Source organism: Cygnus atratus, chromosome 2 (genome assembly GCF_013377495.2).
Source record: "Cygnus atratus isolate AKBS03 ecotype Queensland, Australia chromosome 2, CAtr_DNAZoo_HiC_assembly, whole genome shotgun sequence".
Lineage (NCBI taxonomy): Eukaryota > Metazoa > Chordata > Aves > Anseriformes > Anatidae > Cygnus > Cygnus atratus.
This window is the reverse complement of record NC_066363.1, coordinates 84,402,942-84,421,046: the sequence shown is the minus strand read 5'-3', so window position 1 is coordinate 84,421,046 and position 18,105 is coordinate 84,402,942. Positions and strand designations below refer to the sequence as shown.

The 18,105-nt window shown below is 43.3% G+C and overlaps 1 protein-coding gene across 1 annotated transcript in view; it reads left to right on the top strand.

Moving 5' to 3' along the window:
• ANKRD33B (ankyrin repeat domain 33B) overlaps positions 1–10,315 on the top strand; it is a 40,653-nt gene extending 30,338 nt beyond the window's left edge. Inside the window, exons 3-4 of the mRNA XM_035552696.1 lie at positions 3,752–3,892; positions 9,011–10,315. Coding sequence (XP_035408589.1) covers positions 3,752–3,892; positions 9,011–9,861 — 992 coding nt within the window. The 3' untranslated portion in view covers positions 9,862–10,315. The remainder of the gene's footprint in view (positions 1–3,751; positions 3,893–9,010) is intronic.
• The last annotated feature ends 7,790 nt before the right edge of the window (positions 10,316–18,105 follow it).

Below are 18,105 nucleotides of genomic sequence, written 5' to 3'. Positions count from 1 at the left end.
TAGTAGCAAACCCACATTCTTTCAGTTAATTGCAAGATGATATCAGGTGGCTTCAGAGAGCACTTCTGCTTTTGTTATGATGCTCTTCCCAAATGGGCCATCACCTATGGTCTGACCCCAGAAAGCAGCTTTGGGGTGGGAAGAGGCCACAGTCCTGTGGGATTCCTCTGTGGGCTTCAGGGGCTGCATCTGCACAACAGGGCACAGGTAGTGGGGAGGCAGCAGGGAAGCCTCTTTCCTTTCACCAGAGGAATTTAAAATCCACACTTGCTTATGCAGGTTCATGGCTGCCTAGACATGCTGCTCCAACCTGAGCGGCAGATTGAAGTAAATAGAATTATTTTAAAGACCAGCTGAAGTCTCAGAAGATAATTGAATTCAGCTCCTTATACCCATCTGCTTTTGATGACTTTAGATTCACATCTTTCAAAGAACCAATCTTAAACCGAAGGTCTTCTGCATGGGCTGACCTGAAAAAAAGTAGTCTGGAGGGACCAGTGGAAAGCAGTAGATTCTTAATAAGCTGACTAGTATAGAAAAATAACCACAAACGAAGCACTTAACTTCATGTGTCAATTTCAGTTTAGAAAATCAGTCTGCTTGCTTGCTCTTCTCAATATTTCTTACAGACATGGGATGCTTTTTCCAAGGGAGCTTGCCCTTCAAAGCTGAAAATTTGTTGCAGCCTGCAGGAGATGGTGCCCAGAAATGGGTGCTAAAGCAGAAGCAAAGTCATCACGTGGCAGTATGAGGGCAGCACGGAAAAAATGGGAGATTGATGCAAATGAGTGAACAGAATAACAAGAAATGGAAAGAGAGGAAGGAAGGAAAGTGGTTACAAAAAAAGGAAAAGGAAATATTGCATTAAATAGAAACTGCTGATTCTCAGTTTCTCTGTTCACGAGGACATAGTTACATCAGTGTCAACATATGGTAATTGGTATGTTCTGTTATTTACAGAGAGGATTTTATTTGCTCCCTTTTAAAGTATAGATGTTATACGATACAAGAACAAGTTTGGGGCAGGCTTCAGCTCTTCAAACACAAAATCACAAAGTAACCCAATCACTTTTCGTTAATGAAGACATGAGAACACAACCACCTAAAGCACACAGATCATAAAAGATTCGGTTCGATCTATCCGCCAGAAAGCATTTGCTGCTCATAGACCAAACACAGTCTATGACAGAGCATCTTCCTTACTGTGCAGATTATCCTTCTGCCTGTATTACACAGATTATTAGGTAGCATTGCATTCATTATACATATTTCTTCTGTGGCAGCAATTAAGTGAATTAAGCTATTACAGACATCTGTGCTGATCCCTAAATATGTCTCACAGGGCAAAGAACCATGCCCTTCACACGCCGGTTCTGCCAGTGAGTAGATCAGGCTGGCAGACAGCAGGAGCCTGATCCGAATTCAGTACGACCAAACCGGCTGAGGCCACGCTCATTTATTTTACAGCTGCAAACAGCTTTCAGAGAAGGCTTTAAATCATCGAAGGCTCACCTGGTTTACGATTTAGATACGCGCTTTTGGTTCCTGCAAATGCAGAACTGAAGCAAACGTTGTGGCCTTAAATCAAAAGCATATGACACAGTTTGAACAAAAACTTGGCAGCTCTGAGTTTTGCTTTGAATTTGATATTTGTTTGAACTTGAAATTTGAAGCAAACCTCAGAGGACAGAAACTTCTGCAGATTGTAACTGAAGTGGTTTTCAGGAATCCTTGTGACATGAAACTTCTGAGAATCACAAACCTCTCCTTTTCTTTTTCTTTCTCTTTTTCTTTTTCTTTTTCTTTTTCTTTTTCTTTTTCTTTTTCTTTTTCTTTTTCTTTTTCTTTTTTTTTTCTTTCTCTTTCTCTTTCTTTCTCTTTTTCTGGTTGTTTTTTTTTGTTATTTTATTGCTGAGTTTTGTTTTTTATTCTCCCCATATCATATGAGGCCATCTGTAGTCCCTGGAGAGTTTTGAACGAACAAGGTCTCTCAGGATTGACTCTTAGGATCACCCTAGATTTGCAAAACATCTCTTACTGCAGCTATGGTTTTGGCAAAGGGAAGAACATCTTTAATAATGTAATAAGTGCTGAAAAATCTTCCTTTTTATTATTTCTCCTTGTTTCAGTTCCTGTCTCCGATTTCTGTGGTAGAAAAGCATTATTTCAGCTGTCCCAAAACCATCCTGAAGCACAATGTACATGGATGAAATAGTCCTACATGTCCTGCAAAACAATTCAGGAACAAAGATTCTCCTGGTAGTAACTGATATCCTGTCAGGATTTGGTCTCACGCCATAAAGTCAGTGAAGCTGAAGCCTCTGTGTTGAGTAAGCAGGACCGGGTCACTTGATCCTGCCATGAACCCAGATCACTTTTGCTTTGTTCAGTTTGCCGTATCTTTATGCTTCATTTGCATCAAACTGGGAGCTCTTCGCCTGATTTTCCCTGACTCTGGCATTGTTCAACTGATCTGTGCTCAAGTTTCAGCAGAGTTTCCAGTTATGCAGCAAGGTAGCAGAGTCCAGCAAATTCTAGGAGACCAAGAGTAACACCTATGAAACATCTTAAATTAATTGGTAAAGGTTTTCTTAACTTGCTTTCCAAAGTGAGTGCAGGGCTGTGTCGGAACAAAGCAATGGCTGATGAAATCTGCACCTGATGTGACACCACAGACTTTAAAAACCGTCCTGTATGAATTATAATCTGCTTCAGTAACATTTGTAGATGAATTTGAGTGACATGCATCACAGAATATTCAGCTGGACTGCAGAGTGAGATGAGAGAATATTTTTACAGCTCCTGGTAATTAAATTGTGATTGTTGCAGCTGCCTGACAGACTGCGTTATTTTATAAAGCGTCAAAGCATCATAAAATGAATGATAAGTGAGGGAAAAGCTGTTTTGGATGACTCATAATGGCACTAGATATTTTTTCCTGTTCTGATAGTCCAATTATAACGGCTTGATGTTTTAATCGGTCTTCCCACCATCTAGCCAGAGACACCTTCAGCTACTCGGTACACCCCTGCTGACACCAGTTATCCGGGCTCACGAGGCACATGAATGGCAATAACAGTTGCTTTTAGTAAGAGAACTTAAGTTGTTCATTTTGCTACCAACATTGAAGAGCAGCCCCATTTTCCTGTTGCTGGAGCAAGTGACTTTACACGGTCAGATGGAAAAATAAAAGTGTGGGATTCAAAGCAGAACATTTATTTGTCTAGTATCAGGCCTGAAATGGTTTGTTAGTAGTGTTGGCTGGAACTACCACAAGTAATTGCATCTTAATGGAGCACTGTGAAGGTAAGGCTCAAATTTACCAGAGGAGTGAAAAAGCTGAATCTTTGCAACCACTTTCCCCAGGGGACAGGCAGTACTACCCATTGATTCAAGAAACTGAGGCCCCTTGCAACCTCAAAGTGACCACTTCTGGCCTTTAATTATGCCTTTACCTCAGATTGATTTCCAGAGAGAGGAACCCCCCCACTGAGAGCAGCTTGAGGGAAGGTGGGAGCCCAGGTTTCCAGGCTCCTATACCAACACTCTTGCCACAAGACAGTGCCACCTAATGCTAAAGCTAGTGACTGCAGTGATCAGAAAAGGACACGAGGAAAACAGATCTCATTAATTGTCTGTATTTTTCCAGTTTCCAAACCTGCAGGATAGATTTTTGGTTTGACCTTGAGACTGCCTCTTAATTCTGTGGTGGATTTTCTCTGTTATTTTTTTTTTATATATTTCTTTAAAGGGCACATAACCATTACAAACTACTTGTTGAACTATTTTCCCGGGCTTGACATTGAGAAGAGGAACGTGTTCGGATTTACAGCACTGATGAAATCTGCAATGCAGGGACGAACAGAATGTGTGAAAGCCTTGATGTTGGCAGGTATGCAAAACACTTTGCTGCTTCTTCTTCATCATCTAACTGTAAATACGAGATGGGCACACACAAGCAACAACAAAAATTACCTCTTGATGTGTGTATTCTGAGAGGCGTGGTGCAGCCTTCCCTGGAAATGGGTGCAGACTTTAATGAAATTGTAGGCAAGGAGGTGAAGCCACATGCTGCAGGAGGAAGAGTGCTCTGCATGTCTGTGGAACCTCATCCGTGAACTCTCCAGGTACTCTCAGTGTCATATTTATTGTCTCCAGGAGAGGTCAGGGAATGTGATCACTGAGATTTGTAGATGGTGAGCTAATGAAATTTGTGACACAGCTGGGAAAGACATGCAGATCTCTTGCTGCCAGCTGCTGTGGGTGTGATGGTGCAGGGGTGGGTGATGGCAGTGTAACCACAGGGCCTCGTGGCCAGACATCCACGTCTCCCTCCAGCCATGGAGTAGGGAGTTTTGGGTGCAGGGTTCACACCCCACCTGGGATATTGGTGGGAAATTTGGCAATATAGGGAGAAACCTCTCTTTCTAGCCCCCCTACAGAGTTATGTCTCAAGGTTTATGAGTAATGGTGCCAGAAAGTCTGTACCAGCTGCATGGAGGGAATCGCAGCCCAAGGAGTGAGGAAGTCCAGCTCCCTCCCCACCTGCCTCTTTGCATCCGGGAACAGGAAATATATTTCTTGTCGTTGGCCCTGGACTTTGCAGCTGAATTTCCAGCTGTAGTCATAGTGAGGTGAAGAGCTCCTGGAGAGGAAACCTGGAAGGGTGAGAGGCATTGAGGCAACATCCTCTACAGGAGCAGTACCAGACCCCTGACAGGGCTGTACAGCACCTTTTAGCCACAATATTGGATGCTTTTGTTGTGTTATTAATATATAAATTATTAGTTCACGAGTATATAAGTGTATTAGTATATTTTATTGCAGGTATTTGGCACAAATCAAATTTTATGGACATGATAATAGATAACTTAGGAACATCATTGCTATTTAGACCAAAAATCCTACAGGTCCATTTCATTGTAGACTGAGATGTTGAATGGGTAGTTTATTTCAGCTGTTTTGCTGTCACAGAAGTCTAACCCTTCATAATTTGAGTGTTTTAAGTAGAAGGCATTTGTCAAGCATAGTGATATTACTTTCATAATATCCGGTTTATAGATGTTGATATGGCACAGAAAATGCTTGAATGATATGGCAACTCGTTATTTTCTGCAAGATTCTCTAGGTTCTTACACTGGAATCAAGGTTTTGGAGTCAGATCAGTCACTTTGGAGCTAAATTTTTATAAATAAAAATTATAAAATGACTGTTAGAGCACTGCTAGACACAGATGCAGTTTCTGGACTAGTATCTACTTTGTGCAGATGCTAGTTCAGAATTTTCCAGTGGCTGCTATAAATTATCACTTAAAATGAAACTTCAGTCGCCAGACCTTAAAACTTATCAAATTGACCTGACAGTGTCATGGCTTTCTATTACTATCACTGGAGATCTGATGGAAACTTGTTCTTTCTGTTTTGGTCACTAGAAGCTATTTTACAACCTCTCCATTTTTTTATATAACTCAGTCCAAGTTATTGTATTTCTTGTACAAAAAGTATCAATATCAAAGTTGAATATATGGTTGCTGACTCTGTCATCTGGATAGCCACCTTCTCTTTTTCATGTTATTTAAGCAAACAGAAGAGTCGGAAGAACAAACCTTCAGCCAGCCAGAAAATAGGTTTGTTAGCCTCCTATCAGGTTTACCTACAGAAATTTATATTGGGCTGTTTGTTCATTACAGATAGTGAGGATACATACATTGGCTAAAGAGTAAAGGATTAATATACTCCGAGTTTCTAAGCTGCAGTTTACTTAAACGTTTTAGTAAGTATTTTGCGGGTCCACACATTTTCAGCTTAAAATAGGGGCCACAGAGGAAGTGTGGTAGATTGCCTGCACCCATTTTAATATCTGATTATTGTTTAGCATTGGACAGTCTGGTGAAACGTAGGCAGGGAGCAGCTCATTCAGAATGGATTTAGACATAAGTGAAGGGAACTGAGTGGCTGCCAGCAACAAAGTGCTAGTTTGCTGAAAAAGGTGAAATAAATCATTACTGAAAGATCTGGAGAAAAAACAGTTTCACAAATAAAACAACCCCTCAGCTTCTAGCTAAATTCTATGTTAAAAGAATACTTGGAGATATAGGGTCAAAACACCCATAATCAGCCATGGGCCTACTTGCAGAACCTATGCCTGTAGTACAGCTACAGAACAGGTGTGTGTCCTGAAAAAAAGAGTTAGAGCCAGGCAGTTTTTAACCCCAGTATCTGCTTAATGGCTTGGGTAAAATCTCTGTTTTCTGGCACCTACTTAGGGCAATACAGGAGGTCAGTAAAGGAAAATAACTCACCTTTCCAGCTGCCCAAGTAGGATTTAACAATCAGATGGAGAAGAGGCAGCAGCAGAGCGTGACAGATGGCTAGAGCTGGATTTTCAAAGTGACTGTTCTTCCTGAAACTTGTGCTCCTGGAGGGTAGCCAAGGTCAATCACTACACGACGAAGGTGTGCTGAGACACTTGGTCGTAATGTCTGCTCTTTCAAAGCGAGCCTTTGGAACATGTGGATTTGCTGTTTGCGAATGCAAAGCCAGTAAGAGAGGACCCGAGCCGCTCGCAGGCAGTTTGTCACAGGCTGCTGCACGGCCAGGACCACAGTGCTGCCAGCAGCCAGCCAGCCAGAGAGCCCGGGCAGGAGCACAGAAATGCCAGCCATAATTCACCACACGAGACCCATCGCGATCTCCAGTGTACACTGAGGGCTGCTTTAGTAAAGCCAGTGGAGTGGCAGTGGATCTAGAGACTGGGCTTTAAATACTGTGTGTGAAAAAGCTCGGTGACAGATGCCTGTCTTTCTGAGCTCTCCTGCTCCCTGCCATTAAACTCAGCTCCCTCCTGGGAAAGCTGTCCTGTGGTTTTGCTTTCGTCTTTTTAATCTGATGTCTATTCCTAAGCCATGTGCTGTCTTGGGAATTCCCGAGTCTGAGGAATATTCTGGAGCTAATTGCTCCCCAACCCACAGCCCTGCTTCTTGCAGGTCTTCTGAGTTACCATGCGTGAGCTTCTGTGACTCTGTGCTGGAAAGGCCCTGCTCCTCCCTACCCCTGTCCTGGTGAGCCAGCTCAGCAATGCTTCTTAAGCATGTGCAGTGGTGTTCAGCACTTCCAGGCCCACCACAATCCTTTCAGAGGAAATAGAGGGGGACTTAAGCCCCCACCCTCAGTGTGAGTGTTGTCTGAAGGAAATCACAGAGCTGATCTTGAAGTTCTCTCTTTCTCTGGGCCCTTTAGCATGGCAAGGCCAAGCAAAAGGGGCCTGTTTGCCCATCAGGAAACCCATTAGGGTCTGATGGGGGGTCTGAGATGGAGAGCCGAAACTGTGGCTGTCTAGTTAATACTTAAAAAGGGACAAGACTATTCACGTCTCTTGCACGTGACACGTTCTGTTGAATGACACCTTTGTTTAGAAATGCCTCTGGATTTGTACAGAAAATCAATACCACTGTAGTAAATCACTCCTTAGAGAGATTTTGTGATACAAGTTACAAAGTCAGCATTGATTTTTGTTGAAAGATCAAGATTTCCATACTCTGTAGTATTGTTTCTCTACATAAAGTTTCCAAAATACCTGGGGACACATCTGTCAGGGATCAGCAAGTGGGGGCTTCACCTCAGAGGAAGGTGAGCCAAGGGTGACAGCAAGGCACACAGAGAAGACGCTAGTTTCACCAGCAAAGGTACTTCTTTAAGAAATGGAGCAGGTCTGGTGGGAACAACCAGGGTCAGCCTGTACTGCAGTGGCTGCCAGGCAGGCCTGTGGTGACGAGGCAAGTCCATAGAGTCAAGGCCTGATGTCAGACCAGGAGCCAAGCCTGCAGGTCAAGGTCCAGACCAGCAGGGCACAAGGCCAGAGACAGCTACAACACAGCTCAGGCAAGGACCAGAGCTGAGAGTCTGAGCTTGAATGGAGCCACCAAGCAAAGACAGGGAACCCCCAGTGACACTTCTCACAGCACTTTCTCACACAGCTCTTTTTGTCTGGGACTCGTCCAGGGTGCCACAGCTGCAGCATATCAGAGCTGGCACTTATTTTTCTTGAAGATAATTGTAAACAGCTGTCTTCACCTCTTGCCTGCTTACAACCAGAGCATACTGTTCCTTAAAACGTATATTTAGACACAGTTCCTTTAGCTACTACTTTTTCTTTAGTAAATCCATGGCTGTTATGTGTACAACAAAGAAACATCTTCCACATAGTTTGCCATGTTCCCAGTCAGCTCTAGTGGGAAGGAGTGCAGACACAGGCAAATGTTAAGAAGGGGACAGGAAAAGTGGCTAGCCTGAAAGGAGAGAGAGTCGGGGATAGGAAATTTGTGTAGGGTGGTTTCAAGAGCAAGCTAGTGAAGTGGGCGGACATGTTTTTGTGTGTCTTTTTCCATCCTCCCCTCATTGGTTTGTCTGTAGCTTCTGTTGTCGTGAATGTCTTCAAATCCAGCTGCCTTCGAGCTCTCACAATCCTTTCTTCAGTCCACAGCTAATGAACTGTTTGACTTGATTAAATCTTCCTCTTCTTTGCCTCCTTCCATTCTGGGCCCCATGCTTGACTCTTTGAAGTGCTTTTTCTTGGAGCAGTTATTTCAAACTTCACTTAAACTACATTTAAATCAAGATCAACTTATTTGCTTAGGGTGCCTCCTTCCTTCCACAGCCCAACCTGAGAAAAAATAGTTTATCATGATGTTTCTCTAGCCTTTTCCCCAGGTCTCAGCCTCTGCACACTTCTTTTTCCTAAAGCAATGTGACAGAATGTCTTTTCTTTTGTGCCAAGATCTGTGTAGGTAAATTATGTGTTGGCTGTTTGAGAATGGTGCTTCAGCTGGCAGAGAAGCCCATCAAGAAGTCAAAAGTTGTAGCCTGTTAATTTTTTAGCTTAAACCTTTTTCAATATACTCAGAAGTTACCTATAGTGGCAGTGATACACATAAACCAAAATTGAATATGAAAGTGCTCGGAAGTATGGGAAGTTTCGTTAATTAACAGTATTTGTTTTTCTTTTCCTTAAGGGGCCAATGTTCACTCGACTGATCCAAGCCGTGGACTGACTTCGTGGGAATGGGCTTGTTACACAGGAAGATCAGAATCTGCCTTCATCATGCAAAAGCTGATGGATAGGCCATGCCCAGAACAGTTATGTGATCAATACAAACCAGAATGGCCAAAGATGAAGGAACTCCTTGCCAAGGCTGCAGAGCCAAAGACCTGTTTGCAGAGGATTTCTGAGTGCATGAGGTCAGCTGTCTCATTCCAGGCTTTCCATGGCCCAGAAGAAGGTGGGGTCCTTGATCACATGGTGAAGGTGACCACAAGCTTAGGCAGCCCTTTCATTGCTCTGTCATGCAGGACTGTGTGCCCAGGAAGCCCACCTTCTGTGGGAAAACGCAGACTGGCTGTGCAGGAAATCCTTAGGAAGCAGAGAGCTGAGGAGATCCGATCCCTGGACAAAGACCATGTTAGCAGCTATGAGAAATTATTTCAGAACTCCAAAATCACATTGATCCCCAAGAAGAAGGACCGGCGAGCCAGTCTGCAGCCCGTCAGCCTTGCAGTGTCTCAAGTGAACACTATAGCCACCAGGAAAACAAGCCTCTTGCCGCTCCACCTGCTCAGACGGAGCAGTGTGAGACCAGGATTTGTCATCCCCAAAGTCCGTATCAGCAAGGCTCCTCCTCCCACCTTCCAGCCAGAAAAGGCGAGAAGGAGGAGCAGTGCTAAAGATGACCCCTATTTGCAGATTCCTAAATGGAGGTACAAGGAGCTAAAAGAGGAGCGGAAGAAGGCAGAGGAACAGGAGAAGAAAAGAGCCGAAGAGGCTCAAAAACAGAGGCAGGTGTCTCCTGCCAGATCCAGGACCTGATTTAATGGCAGTGAGGAAGGTTTGAGAGCCATTAGTCTTGTTATCTGAGCAAGATAACAGACTGCATGCCATCATGCATGCCTGCTGTTGCTGGAGCTGGAATACTGAGCAATGGCCTTTACAGTGCATAAACAGGGCAAGGGCTATGCCTCGGTGTGTATGATCATGGACGTGAAGGTACTTTGGGGTGGGAGACAGAAAAGTTTACCTGTCTGCTCTATAGGAAATTTAAGTGGTGCCATCCTTTTATGGTTTCCTTTTTTTCCAGTTCCAGGTGAATGACAGAGGAGCAGCTCGAAAAACAACATGTGTGAAAGGATCATATTTTGTGTTTGATCATTTTGTAATGGACAAAATTGAGGAGTTGTGCTTTTGACACTAGATATTTTTCCTCTCCTTGTATAGGTAGACATATTTCAAAGTTTTATAGTAATAAGGAAAAGTTTAAAATATATCACAGAGTCTCAGTGGGCAGTGAAAATCCAATCCTATAATTGTTTTGAATATACCAAGCACTTTATATTATATTAATACGGTAATCAAAGTTTAAGACAGTATAGGTATTAAACTGTACAGCTCTATATGGTCTGTATGGATACAATTCTTAATGATATTGTTTTGTTGAGTATAAAGAAGGGCTGTATATGAAATATTTCTATAGTTGAGGTATTCACATCCTCTGCAGATATAAATCAGGGGCAAGGACTGATTTCTTTGGAGCAACAGAGAAGCTGAACTAATTTTTGTATGCCAGAGTCACCTAACATTTGCCTCCCCCATTAAGTTTCCCTGAATCCACTATCTGTTGTCTCCTCTTTAGTCTCAGGGATTTCTTTGTCATTGAATTTAACTGTGAAATGAGGGAGATGGCGAACCACAGGTGGGCTTTTTTTTTAATATATATATATATATTTAAATTCCTATTTAAAAAATAAAACCACCAGGTTTATTGTGAGTGTCTACTCTAGGACCTTTTTGCATTATAGCCAGGACAGAATAATCATGCAACTTCTGGAAATTCAAGCAATTTTCCGAGGTATCAAGTCTAGCCAGATGCTATGAAAATCCAGTCAGTATCAGGCAGCTCAGCCACTGATGTTTGGAAATCATGGCTGGATTCATTGCGAGCTTTGATATTATGCACCTGGGTGCCCACAGAAGGCAGGACACTACTCCACTTTCTCAACACTGGAAGAAAACACTCCCTAGCACTGAAGGTAAAGCAGGAATGGACCATGATGGTCCACAGTAAAAGACTGCCACATCAGACATCCTGTCCCAGACCCTGAAGCCCACTGGATACATGGGGACACACTGTCCTCACGATCCAAAGACTCTAAGAGCCATTCTCCCATCCCCAAATTTGATCTAAACTGTTGGGTTGGCCAGGGCAGCACACTGTGCTTACAGAAACACATCGTCTAAACTTGCTGCTTACTTAAAAAAAAAAAAAAAAAAAAAAAAAAAGAGCACATTCATAACAGTGGAGGTCAAAAGCAAAAAGTAGATGCTACAGTAAATGTCCATATTTTTGCTCAGGCTTTGCTCCTGTTTGATAAGAAATGGGCTGTGGTGTGTTCTCCTCATGGGGTTGCTCTGCTGGAGCCCAGGCTGACCACAGCTGCTGCTCTGACCAGCTTCTTCCAACAACTAAATACAGAGAAAACATTTACACCCTTTACTCCCGCAGCACAAAGGCTGGCCAGAGTCTCACTGAACACGTAAAGAAACTGTACATGTCATGGGAGAAATAAATTCAATCGATTGCAAACTGGTGCCCAGGCTGGTATTGCTAGCTAGCAGGGCTGGGGTCAGGTCTCCACAGAGGTTACAGCAGACTCATGAAACAAGGATTTTCCACAGATCCTGTTCTTTGTCCATCTTTCTGGAATAGCTGTGCTGACTAGGCTGCTTTGCCAGATAGCCCTCCAGCCCAGAGCTGGTGGAATAAGCACCCTGCTAATAAACCTCTCCAGCACTATGAATATAAAGAGGATTTGGGTCTGTGACTGCATCAGTTCTGTGCAATTCATAGGCACTAATGTTGTAATAGGTTTTCTGTGACCAGAATATAAGGTAGAAGCTGAACTCATTTCTCTGGAGGGTAAGAAGATGCCCTTTTAGCCATCTGTGGCAGAGATGCCAGGATGGATTTTGATGTGGTACACTGTGTTGAATGGTTTAACTACTAATTTCTACTTACTGCCAGCCCAGTGTACTTAAGATTTAGCATTCAGATTCAGCGTTGAAAAGCAACCTGTGCTGCAGGTGAATTTGCACTCTCAGGACCACTTGCAGGAGACACACAGTTGCCAGGTGCTCTCAGGGATTAACATACAGTGTGTTAGACGCAGGGGCTGAAAATGAAGCCTGTTTTCTAACCCTTTGTACTTCACTGTGTAAACGTGTATAAATATGTGGTGTTTCCATTAAAAAGAGGCACAAGCTGTTGAACTTATCTGGTGACCTTATTCTTCAGAGAGCAGTGGGGAAGTCGCCTGCCACTCCTCAGTGCAGGGGAGCAGGGAGGGGCAGGGGCACAGCTGCCAGGCGGTGGAGGAGGAGGGAGAGGTCCCTGGCACAAGCTTGGCAGCTCCAAATGACATCTCTCTCAGTGAAACGCAGAGGTGACACCCTCTGACATGTGTATGTGTTTCTTCAGAGCCCCAAAGAAAGGAGCCTGGGCAGTTTTTTGGATGTTCAGGAAGGTCCCAGCCCGTCCCCTCATGCTGCTTCTGAGCCCGCCGTGGCCAGACCCAACGAGCACCAGCAGCAGCAGAGCTGCTCGGAGATGCCAGCTGTAAAGTAGGGCAAAAAGATCTGCAAGAAACGGGAATTATCCTCACATTTTTCCTCCTTTTAAATCATCACAGGTAGAGTTACAAACCAATGCAGCCATCTGGGTCATTTAGAGACGCTGTTCATTACTTAGTTAATTACTCACCAGGAGAGTGTATTCAGCAGAGACAGCGGCCGATGAGGCAGCCAGCAGTCCTCTCCAGGCAAGCTCAACTGGATTGACAGTTCTGCAGACTCTCTGTACAGTAAATTGTGCAATTAAACCTCTGAATTCCCAGTCACTAATGAAAAGTGCTAAGCTAACATTATTAGAGATAACAACCAGCAGAGGTAATCCCTGGGCAGAGAGGGGAGTGGACAAGAGGTAGTGGAGGCAATGAGGGGGGAAGAAAATGCATTGGCGGCTCTGTCGTGCCTCTGATCTAAACCAAGGCTGGCTTTTTGACCCAGCCGTTTCTGGCTATTAAGCAGACAAGAGTTAAAAGCAGTCATAAAGGCTTGCTGTGGTCCACCAAGGAGTATATTACTCAAAAAGAGTGGGATTCAGCATGGGCCTCCTTTGGTGTCTCCAAAGTTTCTCAGAGCTGGCTTTTCTACTTGTTTCAAGTAACCCTTTTCAGCACCTCTGCACACCTTCCTGAGCACAGAGTAATTGGTTTGTACAGCATATGCAAATACATTCACTTACTTTCTTAGTAAGGTAATGGTATACTCCACTTTCTTAGAGGTAATGGTATAGATATTGAAATATTTTAAGCTTCTTTTTTATTTTAACAATGAATAGCCTGTAAAATGTCACTGCAGTCATTAGGAGGCAAAAGTTATTGTTACAAAAACAAACCAAAAAAACAAGCAAAACCTCAACCCAAGCCCCCAGGTCCCTCAGTCTTTGTTATCAGTTGCTCTGATGAAATGTAGCTGCAGTATATATCCCACGTGGAGAAAAGAAAATAAATAGATTATAAGTAACATGAAAAAAAGGTTTTATTGAATGGGCAACATATCCAGTCGCTACTGTGTCCAGTAGCTATCTCTTCCTTTGGTAACACGTACATTAAATTCATACAAGACAAACTTACCTTGTCCTTATTTATGATAGAAACAAATGAGCTGATAGCCTGGATGGGGTCTGCCACGTCCCAGGATGCTCTTTTGGAGCTTTTTATACAGCAATGCCTTTGGACACAGAGTTGTGAAAGACTTGATCTGAGGTTGGGGAAAATCCCTTCGACAATGTCTTGAAATGAAGAGAGTCAAATAAACTTGTCGCTCAGCAGGCTGGCCATCAGGGACCCTTGCTAAAATGTAGAGCATCCAGTCTACCAAAACGTAATCTGTTCAGATGAGTACAAACTCAAATTAACAACCCATCTGCTGTTCCGAGAGCTGTCACCTCAGCGTGGCCAGCACCGCTTGCCTGCGTTGTTACCACACTGCCCATCCACCACGAAGAGGTAAGCAAGCAGTACTTTTTGATTCACAAGCAACAACACTTAGGTCCCTCCATGAACTAAAAATGTTCAAGGCTACCAGGCCTGCCCTTTGGAGAACTAAGAGGAGTAGGAGGCAAGGGGCAGCTTGCAGAGCCACGAGAGGCTGTTTGTAGGGCATGCACAGATCAAACAATGAAAGCTTGACATCAGCTCATTCAGAGCAGGAGACATCAAGTAACTGATTTCAGCATAGACATGTTTCTGCTATTGCTCCTCCTCAAATAAGTCCAAAATTGCTCCTTTATGTTAATAGGGAGGCCGAAGGTGATGAACACAAACCAACTTTAAATAGTTTGTGAGGCAACAGGTTCCTCGTAAATAAAGCTCTTCAGTTGAGTAACTCACACAGTCCTGTATCAGCTCAGTCCTACCAGGTTTTCCATGGGAGCTCTACAGGCTTTTTATCTGATCTTCCTGGGAACATTGTTTCTCTAGGATCTCCCTCGACAACCCAAATCATAATAATAATAACAACAATAATAATAACAATAATAATAGAATAATAGAATATCCTGAGTTGGATAATAGTAATAAAGATGATGATAATAATAATAGTAATGCTCATTTTAATTGGTGAGTATTTTAAAAAAATGCTCATCATCCCCACACAGCATTTCTCTCAAACCACTTCCTCTGCTTGCAGAAGGCCAAGGGAGAATTATTTCCAGGGAAAATCAGTTTGGAAAGCCCACCAAGGACTGGAAAATTGTATTAGGATATAATATTTGCAGTGTTTCTGACCACAACTCTTGGGTCATCCAAGTAAGCAAAAATAAAAACATTCATACTTGAAAGGTATGGCAGGGTGTCACGGTGCTAGCAAAGAGGCCTGGATTACCAGAGCATCATGTGGTAGTTGAGAAGGGCCAAGTCGTATTGCTCTGGAGAACAGGAATTTTCTTCTGCCTGGAGAATTCCTGTGTACAGATAAATGCAGCACTTAAGGAAAACTTCATAAGCTGTGCACTCTTTTTGCCTTGGGTATAGAGCTGCTGACCACTAAGCATAAATTTCATCAGCCAGAGCCACGCTTAGACCACGACATGCTTTATAATGCTAAATATTCTGAATAAGGACATCCCAAACACGGTAAACTGAATGTCCCAAACCAGTGAACACTTTCATTCCCTGCCTATGTAATTAAATTATATTAATTATGCATGGTATTAAATTAAACCATACCCATAAAAATATCTGTAGGTAACAGTCATACATTATTAATATATACGGTAGTAGAATTATATATTTAGCATTTATATATTCATATGTATTTACAATTTTTTAAAATATACACATACAAAAGGCCTCTCACCTCCCACCGATGATGTAGAGTGCTCCAATATGTTAATGGTGACCGTTGTAAGAAAGCCAGCAGTAAATAATTGTTCTGTAATAGCCTTTTATTTGGGCTATAATACAGAAGCTACAGAGAGAAAATAGACCAGCTGCCTTCTCACTGAACACTATGGAGCTCTTGCATGGAAAAAGGCAGGGGGTTCTGTGAAAAATCATACTTCATTGGGTAATTAAAGTTTTTATGCATATTAATTTTGCCTAGTCAGGTTAAAATTTGGCACTTCTCTCTGCATGTTTGAATTCACAATGTTCTTAGCACTCTTTCACGGCTACAAAACTGCACAGAGGCTTGTGCATATTTAGCAGGCCAAATGTTTCTGGTTTGGGTTGCTCTTAGGAAAGCAGGAGAGGCTGGGGAAACGGTTTCAGGTGACTCCTTTCCCCCCTCCCATTGCAGCAGCTTCCGACACGAGTGGCAGTTTTTTTGCACAAGCCCTCCCCCCAAACAAATAAAAAATGAATGCAAGCCCTGAAGAGGCAAATGTGGAAAACCCATGCTAGAAGGCTCCATCCTGGATGCATTTAGGCACCAACTGAACTGCAAGCACTGGTAAGCGTGGATCAAGAGATGCTCCAGCTTCTCTGCCCGGTGTGTGCACGTAAGGTATTTTTATCAGGGCTGTAGTAACGGAGACCTGCTCAGGGCAGTGTTAGCACCTGAGGCATTTCTGAGTATCTGTACTTAAGGCGATAAAATATTTACATCCCAACTGCATCTGGCGATGGGATCTAAGGTTTCTTCATGCTTGTCTCCGCTGTACTGAAGCCAGTTTCTTGCAGAAGCTGGTCGCGTCGGGATGATCTGCTTCATTACGTGACACAAATCAATAAGTGATTCAGTTAAGTAATTGCCCCACTAAAAGCCCTATTCCAACACAAGGTGAAACAGCATTTCCGAAGAATATACAAATGCAGTTGCGTTGAAAATAGACATGCTTTATTACCAGCTTGGCTCCTTTCCCAGGAAAGTGCAGTGAAATAGCCGTTGCTCAGGATTTGACCAGTTTCCATGGCCTTATAAGTGATCGCTTTGACCACCTGGTATAATCTCAGACTCCCCAAATGTATCATTATAACTGAAATGAAACAAGTCACTTTTGCTGAGCAACAGAACTGAACAGACTAATCGTGCTAGATTAATTTTGCTTTGATTTTTTTTCCTTGAAAATTCATTTTGCAAACTTGAGTTCTACTAACATACTCATTCAAAGAAGTACTCTGTGGATGTTTAACATGATCATTTTTTCGCTTGTAGTTTGTGAAAACTATTTTTTTATTCTGTATGTGATGGATTGGATTAGCCTACTTTTTTTAAAAATACATCCATGGGCACAACGAGCAGCGTTTGCATGTGGTTTCCCAGCCACCAAGAGGCATCCTTCTCTGAGAGCCTTTCTGGGCTTCCCTGGGGCTTTCTGCACCAGCAGTGCAGAGTATTTATGAACCTTAAATTGAACTATCATAAGGCTTTCATGACTGACCTAGCTGCTGTGCTCAGAGAAGAGCTTCGACTGCAAGTCAGCTCTCCAAAGACGACATAGGCAGCTATCTCAGTAAGGTCGTGTCCGTATTTAAAATAAATAATAACAGTTGAACTTGTGTAAGTGAAGAGCTGAGTTGAACAAATAGGTACAACAAGCAACACCCACTCTCTTATGTTGGTTTAAATCAGGCTTATACTCACTTGGTTTAATCTATCAAAAATAGTTTGAGATTAAAGTGACATAAATCATTCATTCTGAAATTAGAGTTTCTGGACAGAGAGTGGTAGTAACCTAATTAAATTGTTGGTGTTCCTTTTAAACAGGGAGTGCTGCCCTTTCACAGGCAGAGGGCTTTACCCTCCTCTCCTGCTTGAGCTCTGGCTTGAGCCCTGGGCCCACCCATTTCGTTGTCATAGAACCACAGAACAGCTCAGGTTGGAAGGGACCTTAAGGATCACCCAGTTCCAATCCCCCTGCCGTGGGCAGGGACACCTCCCACCAGACCAGGCTGCCCAAAGCCCCATCCAGCCTGGCCTTGAACACCTCCAGGGATGGGGCACCCACAGCTTCTCTGGGCAGCCTGTGCCACTGCCTCACCACCCTCTGAGTGAAGAATTTCTTCCTAACATCTAATGTAAGTCTCCCCTCTTTTAGTTTAAAGCCATTTCCCTTTGTTCTCTCGTTATCTTCCCAAGCAAAAAGTTGCTCTCCATCTTTTTTTTAAGCCCCATTTAAGTATGGAAAAGTTGGATTAAGGTCTCTCTGGAGCCTTTTCTTCTTCAGGCTGAACATCCCAGCTCTCTCAGCCTTTCTCCATAGGAGAGGTGCTCTGGCCCTCTGATGGATTCGTGGTCCTCCTCTGGACCTGCTCTAACAGGTCCACATCCTTCTTGCGCCAGGGGTTTCCTTGTACTGGGCTGGGCTTTCCTTACAGCTTTCATTTTTTCAGCAGGACAGCAAGGTCCATGTTTCTCATCCACAGCCCATGAGCTCTTTGCTACACAGCAGAGTCAGTGGCACCTCCAGCAGCAGTTCACCGCCTCTTACTTACCCTCAGCCAATTAGCAGTCTCCCTTTCATTAACATGGCTCACAACTTCTGCTCACACGCTC